At 24.8% G+C, this 12,325-nt stretch overlaps 1 protein-coding gene across 1 annotated transcript; it reads right to left on the reverse strand.

Annotated features, from left to right (window-relative positions):
* Positions 1-11,282: 11,282 nt before the first annotated feature.
* Positions 11,283-11,765, reverse strand: LOC114181504 (non-specific lipid-transfer protein 2-like). The gene has a single exon (XM_028067978.1). It carries the CDS (start codon positions 11,728-11,730, stop codon positions 11,449-11,451), a length of 282 nt encoding a protein of 93 aa, XP_027923779.1. The 5' UTR covers positions 11,731-11,765; the 3' UTR covers positions 11,283-11,448.
* Between the last annotated feature and the right edge of the window lie 560 nt (positions 11,766-12,325).

Genomic DNA, 12,325 nt, shown 5'->3' on the forward strand with positions numbered 1-12,325 from the left:
TTAGATATCAACAAAAGTATACTCATAAGACTTTATATATCTACCAACTCGTACACTTAAAGATTATTGTAGGCATTTATTGAGAAAGGATGATATCGATCGCCAAAATTATGCTATTACTTTCTTTGCTTTTAACAACACTTTTTCCTCAGCAATTGAAAGGGAGTAAAGATAAAGTTGTATCTTCCGAAGTAGAAGATGGGTTTTTTCCTCCTTCTAAAGTATACGTTGAAATAGCCAATTTCATATCCTTAAAGAACTTGACCGTTCATTGCAAAGACAAGCACAATGATCTCGGTATTCATAAATTGGAATATGGGGAAATATTTGAGTTTAGTTTTAGACCTAATTTCTTTTGGAAGGTTTCTTTATATTTTTGTCAATTTACATGGGAAGGAGGAAGTCATTATTTTGACATTTATAAACAAAGTAGAGATAGATGTATTGTATGCGTATGGAACATATTCGAGAATGGACCATGTAAAGTTTATCGCAAGTATAGTGATTGTTATGTGTGGAATAAGAATGTACTTCTCGAAGAAGGAGGTAGATTATGAACATGTACTTTTTAATTTCCTTTCCAAAATTACAAAAATTAAATAGTATTAAAATAAAATAATTGCGGATGTTCTATGAGAGAAATACCTTGATGTGTGGTTCTATTATTTTTATCCACGTATCGAATATATGTCGTATATGATACACGTATCGTAATTATATATCATATGGTATGATATAAAGACCTAAATACTAAAAAAACATAACGTTTTTTTCGGTGAAATTGGAACTACATAAAAATCAAATTACACTCATAAATTCTGAAAATATAAATTTTAATTTTTAATGTTTTATACAAACAACTTATTTGGACATAAATATCTTTCTAATTTTATACAAAGTGAAATATCTTAAAATATGTAATATATATTAAAATAATAGAAACCGGTTAAAGTCCTAAATAAACTATTAAAACTTAATATATATATATATATATATATATATATATATATATATAAAAGAAAATATTAAAGGTAAAATATGTTTTGTTCCTAAATCATAATATAAATAATATTATAGTTAATGTAACATTTTGTTTGTCACGTGACAAATATTTTACATGTTATTTGTTTACAAACAAAATATAATTATTATAAGATTATTTATAATAATTATGAAACGAAAAACATATTTAATATAAATATTGAAAAAAAAATCAAAAAATCATATAATATTTTTATAGTTATTGTAAATTTATCACCTAACTAAACGCCATCATGAAATGTAATCAGAATTAGTATTAATTAGTTTAAATATCATAAATGTTCATTAATGAAGTACAATCCACAACACTAATGAGGTAGTTCCATCTCATTAAATAACTATAATAAATGAGATTCACTCATAATAGAGGTTTAATATAATTTCATTCACATTATTTGAGTTATTTTGAGTTATGTAAAAGAGTTATTTAGGACTCAAATATTACAAAAACCCATACACTATCAAAGTATACTAACATATCAAATTTAAGACCTTATATTACAGTAATAAAAAGTATTCTTTTACGTTAAAAACTAAATTTATTTCATAAAAATATTTTATAATAGCATCAATTTTTTCATGTTGAAGTGTATATATATAATATAACATTAAATACTCTCATAAGACTTTTTTTTTCATGGCAGAAAAAGCATATATCGAATCTTAAAGATGTGACACAATAAAACTCGGAAAAATTAAATTAAGAGCTTGCATTATAACCTCATCTTAATTTACATTTCCTAAATTTTACTTATTATCCTACAACTTTTAAGATATTTCTTTCTGGAATAAAAAAAATATCACAAAAATTATTCTAATAAATATTTTATTTAATTATTAACAGTAAAATATATTTGTAATATATTTGTATTATATTAAAATACAAAGTAACAACGTGTTGATTTACACACACACACACACACACATATATATATATATATATATATATATATATATATATATATATATAATTAAAACCTGAGTTAAGGTTTAAATTTTTAAATTATATATCATGTTAATTTAACTGAATATTGTTGTTAAATTTACAACTCTATATATGACCCATTTATTAAATAGGTGATCATAAAATTTTAATAACTAAGGTTAGAAATGAATTTAAACTTTGATTCATAAACTAATTATAATTATTTATTAATAATAGAAAAAATTTTAAATATTTATAAATTTTAATTTATAAAATAATATTTAATTTAGTTAAAATATTACTTATTAAAGGAATTGTAGCATGTAATAATGCATAGGCTAAAATTTATTTAATAATCATAGTCTAAAATTACTTATTTTCGTGAATAACAGCATATTATTTACTATAACTGTAGTCTTAAGCTTCTTTTATTACTATAACTGAATATACTATAGTTTATCATGCGTAATTTAATACTAAAAATAATCGTAGTTATATTTTTAGATGCACTAGTGATTATATTAATTAATAAAAAAAATCATGAATTTAAGATAATACAAAATTTTAGCCATACATCTTAGGTTGAATTTAATCTTACATAGTATTTAAATTATTTCATAAATTTTAATCTTAAGAAAAGCAAAAAACATGTTTTATTATAAACATACTCTAAATTATATATCGGAGTGAACAATCTTCTAAATTTGATTGTAGTAAATAGTTATATTGCAACGCTTTCTTCTTAAAATTGTAGCAACTAAAGTGTTATGATTTGATTGTGACTTGGTCAAGCTACTCTCCTCCACAAGACAATTTATTCATCTTACAATAATTTAATTAGGTCACGTGATGGTAATTTAAAAATATTTAAAGTTAAATTATCACAATTTTAAAAATGTGTTCTAAGCTATCCACATTTTAACAGCGGTTGCCTATACCTATCAATATTTTCTACCATATTGCTTAAAACAAATAGACAACATTTTTTTTGTATGCTCTCTAGGTTTAAGGCAAATAAAACTCACTATATAAGCAACAATAAAAAAAATTGTGGCTTATTCCTATTTTACGCAATGGTTTTTTAGTTGTTGTCATGTCAGCGTTGCCTAATCTATAGGTATGAAGAAGATTCATAGTATATAGTATAACTGATAAGGAAACAACACAAGGAAGATGTCACAATTTTATTGTTTTGCCCACATTTTCTGTTGGCAACTTTTAAAAAAATGTTGCCTAAATAATCAACAATTTATTAAATGTGGTCTTTAGTAGTTTTAAGCCACACTTATATATTTGTGGCCTTTTATATGTTAAGGCAACACTGTTAGAGATGTGGGCTAGTTCAAATGTGATCTAAAGTAAAAAATGGTGTAGTGACCATAGGACAATGATGTTGTTGTATTTTTGTGCCAATAGTTTTCTTTCCAACAAAAATAACATTGACATTCTGTTGTAACCGTCTACAATTAGATAGATAATGACCAATTATTTTACAAATTTTACAAAATAAAGACAATTTCTCAAACTCTACATCAATAATAAACAAAAATCATGGTCTTTCCACCAATATTTGATTAGGCACCAACCTGTTTTACTGTTCTTTAATTTTACAAAATTTGTGTATTAAAACAATTGTAATAATATTTTAAGAATAGTATAATTATGTAATGTTTAGAAAAAAAATAAAAAATTCAAACCATAATCTTACATTGGATATCAACAAAAATATACTCAGAGGACTTTATATATATATATATATATATATATATATATATATATATATATATATATATATATATATATATATCCACTAACTCATACATTTAAAGGTTATTGTAAGAAGTTATTAAGAAATGATGGTCTCAATCTCCAAATCTGCATTATTACTTTATTTGCTTTTAACAACACTTTTTTCTTTGCAATTGAAAGGGAGTCACGATGAAGTTGAACCTTCTGAAGTAGAAAAAGGGCTTATTCCTCACAAAGTACACGTTGCAATAACCAATTTCTTGATTTCGAAGAGTTTGACCGTTCATTGCAGAGAGAAACACCATGATCTTGGAACTCACATATTGAATTATGGGGAAACATATAATTTTAGTTTTAGACCTAATATCTTTTGGAAGGTTACTTTGTACTTTTGTCGCTTTATTTGGATAGGAGCAGATTATTCTTTTGACATTTATAAACAAGATAGAGATGAATGTGTTCAATGCATATGGAACATATTTGACCGTGGAGCATGTAAGATTCATCCCAAACATAACGAATGTTATGTGTGGCAACGGTAGAAAGTACCTCTCTAAGCAAGAGGTGTCTTATGAATATTTACTTTTTAATTCCGTTTCCAAAATTGTGAAAATTAAACAATAATATAATAAAATAATTAAGGGTATTCTATGAGAGAAATACCTTAATGTGAAATTATCTTCATTCCTTTTTATATTTGTCTTATTTTCTTTATTTTTATCCAACTAATATATAAAAGATACTTATGCTCTATATTTTTTTTCTTTTAATATTTTTAATTTTTTTTTCTATATATCAATGAAATCATTTTCTCTTAACTTTTATAGAAATAATTTTAATATTCTACACATCTAATTTTTATTACTAGAAAAAGTAATGGAAATGAGTGGATCTATTTACTCCAAGAGTAACTAAAATAAATTACGCCTAATCTTAGGTGTCAATTTTAATTTATAGGCTTAATACCACTTCTAGTCCTATATTTGTAGTAATTATTCAATATTTTCTCTCGAATCATTTTAACTTATTTGATTCCTATTTTTAGAAGAAAAAAAAAACTCAGTATAATTCATTCCTTTAAATTAATGTTAACTTTTTTAGAGAGTGATGATTTGATAGTGATATGAATACCTGAAACATTATTTAACATAGTATTAGAATCACAAAGATTAAATGTAGAGACCAAAAGAGGGATTAAGTATAATTTATATTAATTATTCATATTAAAATTTTGTTCCATAATTACATTAAATATATTTGGACCTTGAAAGGTGACATTAATAATTTTGGGAGAGAGACAAACTCACTCATGCTGTTGTAATTGATCTACGAATGAGATTAATGTTTTTTTATGTAAAAAACATTTAATATTTGATTAAATAAAAACATAAACATTAAATAGTAACAAAACTTAGTAAAGACATAGTGAAAATAACATTAAAATCAAAGTAATAGGTGTATTTTAAATTACAATAGAGAAATAGTATCAAAACTAAGTAACACTAGGGTGTTCATTTATTATTAAAAAAACTTATATTATTTGTCAATTTTGTTTTAATGTTTTTTAGAAAATACTTATAAATTTATTATAAAAAAATTACAAGAAATTACTGCCAATTTTTTTTGTAAAATATTTTGTATAAAACACTTTTTACAATAAATTTTGTAGGAAATACTTACAAATTTTAGAATTTTGTAAAAAATAATTATTCACAAAGAAATTACCTATCAATTAATATTTTAAAAAAAATAACAGAAAAAAATATTTTTTTACAAATTTTTTCAGCATCATGATTTTGGGGCTCAAATAATAAATATTGGTGAAACATATAGTTTTGTGTTAGGTCTCGTGAGTGTTTCAGTGGAATAACAACTATATGTAATTTAAGGAATGAAACAAGATTTTTTATGCAACTTTTATAAGTTTTACTTTCTATTAGGATACAAAATTTTAAAATCTTTTATGACACTTAATGGTTTACATTTTCAATTATTTCATTTTTTGAAATGTTTTATGTAGATAAGTTAATTTAGTTTATTGAGTTTTAATTACAAGTTTTTTTTTTTTTTAAAAAAACATTCGGCAATTACCATCAAATCAAAATATGTAATTTATATTAAAATACTAAAAACTGGTTAAAGTTTCAAATAAACTATTAAAACTTGAAAATCAATAAAAAAGTAAATATATAAAACAATATTAAAGAATAAATATATTTTTCATCTTAATATTATTATAAAAAAGTATGTTTTGCCTCTAAATCATAATATAAATAATATCATAATCTATTGTAAAACTTTGTTTATTACATTTCATATGTTATTTGTTGGAAAAGATATTTTATATAACTTTCATAAAGTTTAGAAAACATAATTCTTTATAATTCTTTATAATAATTGTGAGACGAAAAACATAATTCTTTATACAGTTTTAGTTAATTTGTCACAGTCCTAAACTTCATCACGCAAACCATAATCATAATTTATAATTAGCTTTATCATATTATTTTGAAAGTTAAAAAGTTATAGATGTAAACATAATTAGGATTAACTAGTTTAAATATCATAATCAATGAAGCAGATCAACAACACTAATGACATAGGTAGACCTCATTAAATAAATATAATAAATGAGACTCGTTACAATAGAGATTTGATATAATTTTATTCACATGAGTTAAGTTATATCTAGCAAAAATATGTTTTTAGTTTCTGAAGTTTGAACTAAATTTGAAAATAGTTCCTAGTTAAAATTTGGTCACTGTTTGGTCTCTGCACTTTCAAAATCATGAAATATTATCATGAATCGTCATTGACTCAAGTTGTGACTAAGTAGTAGGCTCCAGCACAGGATCCACAGGCTCAACCACAAGCTTCACAAACTTTAAAACTGGACCAAGAGAGACTTTAGTCTCATCTTGAGCATCAACTACCTTAGGACGATAATGTTGTATTTCTGCGTCAACAATTTTCTCCTCAATAGAAATAACATTGACATCCTATTGTAATCGTCTATAATTAAATAGATCATGACCAATCATTTTACAATTTGGACAAAATAAATGCAGTTTCTTATACTCCATATCAACAATAAACACATATCTTCATTTTTGTATCGAAACCTGAAGATTTATCCTTGATTCATTTCACCTTGTCTCGTTTGTCACTTGTGAGCTTGGCTGATAAATTTAAAATGTCAAAGCACCTATTAACGTCAACCTGTTTTACTGTTTTTTAATTTTATAAAATTCGTGTAATTAAAAAATTTGTAATAATGTTTTAATAATAGTATAATTATGTAATATTTAAAGAAAACCAAATAAAAATCAAAACTATAATCTTACCATTAAATATCAACAAAAGTATACTTGGAGGACTTTATATATCCACTATCTCATACACTTAAAGGATATTGTAAGAAGTTATTGAGAAAGGATGGTCTCAATCTCAAAAATTGTATTTTTACTTTCTTTGCTTTTAACAACACTTTTTTCTTTGCAGTTGAAAGGGAGTGAGGCTGAAATTGTACCTTTTGAAGTAGAAAAAGGACTTATTCCTCACAAAGTAAGCATTACAATAACCAATTTATTGATTTCGAAGAACTTGACCGTTCATTGCAAAGACAAACATAATGATCTTGGATATCACACATTGAATTATGCGGAAACATACAATTTTGGTTTTAGACCTAATTTCTTTTGGAAGGTTACTTTGTACTTTTGTCATTTTACATGGGAAGGAGCAAGTCATTATTTTGACATTTATAAACAAGATAGGGATGAATGTGTTCAATGTGTATGGAACATATTGGAGGCTGGACCATGTAATGTTAATCCCAAGCATAATCAATGTTATGCGTGGAATCAATAGAAATTACCTATTTAAGAAAGAGGTAGCTTATGAACATGTACTTTTTAATTTTCTTTCCAAAATTGTGAAAATTAAATAGTAATATAATAAAATAATTTAGGGTATTCTATGAAAGAAACACATGTGATTCTCTTATTTCCATTCCTTTTCTACTTTTGTCTTTCTTATTTTTTATTTTTATTTTATTATCTAACCAATTCGTAAAAGATACACACTTATGCTCAGGGGCAGAACTACGTGTGAGGGCTCTCCCAATTTTTTTTTGAATTTTTTATATATATTTATATATTTTTTAAAATTATATTTATATATTATTTATATTAAGTTTATATTATCGAAATTATAATAAAAGATAAAATAAAAAAAAATTAATGAAGATATTGATTTATAAAAGAGATTAGGATTTTTTTTGTCTGGTTATAAGATCTTTCAACCATGTAAATTATCATGAAAATGTGTGAAGAGAAATAAATACAAAGAGATAGATTGGAAAATAGAGGTTGAGAAACACATAGATTGAGATTGAAATATACATTCTTGCATGATCTTTCACTGATCAAGGTTAGTATCTTATTATGATTTAAAAGTTTGAATTTATACAGTGTTGCTTATCTAATTAAAGTGGTATGAGTTTTGTTATGTTTTGCATTGTGAAAATTGTGATTTGTGAATATAAATTTTATTTTTTCTTGATAGGCGAGAGGTGATAAATTTATATTAGAAAGATTATGATAAAAAGTAAAAAATTGATTCTTTTTTTAAAGAGGAAGATTTGGAATAAAGATGAAAAAAAATACATTTACGTTAACTAAATTTTACAAATTCAATGAGAAATTTCATAAGAATAAAAAATTCAAGACAATAAAAATAAATCTCTAAAGTTCTTAGAGTCACATATAATGAATTTAAAAATTCATTAGAACGCAATCTGAGCAAAATAACCTCAAATTTGACAATACCACCAAATCAAATTAATGAGGTACGAAGGACTTATCTAAAATGTACATCATAATCAAATTTCATATATGTGTCAAGTTTTACTTTGTCGTTAGTCATTGTAATGATGTTAACAAAATAGACCAGGTTGAATATTTTAATATATATGAAATATTAAATAAGATTGATTTGAAAAACAAATTGAGGAAAAATATTGAATAATTATTATAAATATGAAAGCCAAAAGTGGTATTAAGTCTAATTTATATTAATAATTCGCATTAAAAATTTATTTCCTAAGTATGGGAGAGAGACAAACACATTCATACTGTTATAATTGATCTACGAATGAGATCAATATTTGTTTGTGTAGAAAACATTTAATATTTAAGTAAATAAAAATATATACATTAAATAGTAACAAATGATTATTGTTTAGTTTTTTATGGTGTATTAAAGACAAAGTAAAATTAACATTGAAATCAATGTAAATAAATGTATTTTAAATTATAATAGACAAACAACATCAAAACTTAGTAAAACAAATTCAAAATAATGTGTTTAGGACTTTAAAGCTATTACAAAATCAGGATAATCAGTGATATTGGGACATATTCGACATTGGTCTTTATGCAACTTTTATACGTTTTACTTTCTTTTACGATAGAAAAATTTTAAAAATCTCTTGAGACTTAATGGTTTACATTTTCAATTATTTTATTTTTTAAATCTTTTATGTAGATAAGTTAATTTAGTTTATTGAGTTTTAATTACAAATTTAAAAAAATAAGAATTGAAAATTTTAAGTGAAAAATATAATTTGGTTCCATTAGAAGATTTTCAACAACATTGATTGAAAGATGTTGATAAATATTAGTAATATTGATAAAAAAGAAGCCATCGATGTTAATGTTAGTTAAAAGAAACTCTAATTAATATTGGTGAGAAAAACATTTTGATCAACATTATTAATTGACATTGATAACAAGATGTGTTTAATATCAAATGAAATATACAAATGGTGTGAAAAAATAAACTTTAACCAACATTAAATTTGAAAAAAACATTAGTTTACATTAATAAAAAATAATATGGACAATGATGATAAAGAAAAATATCTTAATTGAAAATATTTAATTTTCATATAAGATTTACGATATTTAAAATAACGATATAATGTAGAACTATTTCATCTTTAAAATAATAATACATATTAAATTAATAGACACTATGACATGTGTAGTTGTTATACATACACTTAAACAACTCTTCAATATATAGGTAATATAAACTACACAACTATATTACGAAATTGATGCCGAATATTAAACAAAATATTATTTAAAAATAATTCAACTAAAGCATAAGAAAAATTAACATTATCTAAATGTTATTCAAACCCTAATTTAATTTACTAATTTTATATTCAAACCCTAACCTTAGACTAATATTGTTATGAAAATTTTAAAAAACTTATTTCAGAAGGTTTTTAAAATAGGTAATTCGGAAGTTAGTTTTGCAAAAAAAAAGGGTTAAGTATGTTTTTAGTCCCTGAACTTTGCTCCAAAATTGGAATTCGTCTCTGGTCGAAACTTTGATAAATTTCGGTCCCTAAACTTTAAAAATGAATGAATATAGTTCTTTTAACCCAATTTTGTTAACTTTTTTTAGGTTTCGAACGCATTTCTCAGTAAATATTAGGGTTGTTTACGCCGTTTGACACATTCTCGGCTCAATATTTACTGAAAAATGTATTCGAAACCTAAAAAAAAGTTAACAAAATTTGATTAAAAGGACTATATTCATTCATTTTTAAAGTTTAGGGACCAAAATTTATCAAAGTTTCGACCAGGGACGAATTCCAATTTTGGGTCAAAGTTCAGGGACTAAAAACATACTTAACCCAAAAAAAAATATCATTTACACAATTATGGGGGTACAACTAAAATTCACGTGGGTGCAAAAAGAAAAAACCTACTATAAAATTAAAAACTAACCCAAGTAATGTTTTTCCAAATTAGACGTTAATCAGAATGATACTGTTTTGTTTTCCGTTTATTAAATTGTCGGTACCCATCTTTTGTAAAACAACCGTCTGTTAATTGGACGTTGGTTTTATATTAATTTTTGTATCAAAAAATAAAATTAAAAGTAAACTTCTTTATACATGAATTAATTCTAACCTACATTTTTTTTTTTTGTGGTAAAATGACGTATAAAGAAACTTGGTCAAACGTACACCTAATATTTTTGTTTATTTTTCCATTAATTTATAGCCGAATTATTCATTGTTGGGTGAAGGTGGAAAAGGAAATATCCATACAAATATCTTTTTATTATCATACACATTTTTTTAAAAAAAAAACATGAAAATATGTAATAATTTGGAATTACCTTTTATCTTTTTTATTTAAAAGCTCCGATACCTCCGTATATATTTAAAGAAAAAATGACATATATTTGTATAATAAACGATATTATAATTCTCACTTTTTATTTTTTTTACGTAATTTAGTGTAGATCATGTACGATTATTTTTTCATACTAAATCACATAAAAAATAAAAAATAAAAATAAAAAATGAAAACCAAAGTATAAATTTGCATTCCTATACCTGTCATAAAACTTTTTTGAAATTAAAAGAAAAAAAAAAAAAAAAACCTTGCCGATTCAAATTGCACTTAATTCATCTTGACCAGTTGACGCCAAAGTCCACCACTCACTCATTGTTGACAAAAAACAGTAGTTCGTAAGAACAAGATAAAACGAAGAACCCAGATACACACCAAATTTATTCCATTAACTTCTTCAACATCTCATTCACACATGCAACATCATGAAACAGAAGGTTTATTACATTTGTAAATATTAAGGTATCGGAAGATGACAAAGTTTGCAGTAACAACACATGATGTTCTTTGGACTAACTAACAAGTCGGAAAAGGAACCCCACAAGAGGTAGCAACCCTTCTGGAACCAGGAGAGTTGACATAATTCTTAAAACTTGGATTTTTGAGGTAACCGCAGAGGCATGGCCTCTGTTCCCTCACTTTCTGGCAGCAAGCAGTTGACGGTGGAGAAGACGAAGTTATTGCCGCCAGACAAGGACCCAGCTCCACGGGGCTGCATGTCACACCCTCTGCCGGAGCCACCTCCAGCGCCACCACTGCCACCGCCGCCACAATCGCAAAAACAAACACCTTCTTCATCTCTTTCTCACTTCTTCAAAATCTGAGAATGTTATTATGGCTTTTATGGTCCCTGGAGTGGACTCAAAGGTAAATACACATGCTAAAGATTACGACAACAACCGGTCTCAGTCTTCACACGGAACCTCTGCTACAGATGTGGACTTTTCCACACTCTCATGTCACTTTCAAAACATCTAATTTTGTTGCTAAAAATCTCACCGCTTAAATAAATTTTTAATCTCTTAATTTTCACCGAACACTAATTTAGTTTTTCATTTTTAAAATATTACAGATTTAATCATTTTAATCAAATTTTGTTAAGTTTATGTGACATTTCAAGTACGTTTTATAATTGTATTTGACTTAACATTAAAGTAAAAATGTGTCAAACAATATAAACAACTCAAATACAATCTTGAAATTCGTACGGAACATCAAATAAACTTAACAAAATTTGATTAAGAGGACTAAATTGACGTATTTCAAAAGATTAAGGACTAAATTGGTCTAAAGTTTTGAAATGGAATAATTCCAAAATTCACTAAAAGTTAAGGGAGCAAAAACATATTTAACCTAATCTTATTTAATATGAGATTGATATTATTTTGACTAC

The sequence above is a fragment of the Vigna unguiculata genome, chromosome 4, assembly GCF_004118075.2.
Source record: "Vigna unguiculata cultivar IT97K-499-35 chromosome 4, ASM411807v1, whole genome shotgun sequence".
NCBI lineage: Eukaryota > Viridiplantae > Streptophyta > Magnoliopsida > Fabales > Fabaceae > Vigna > Vigna unguiculata.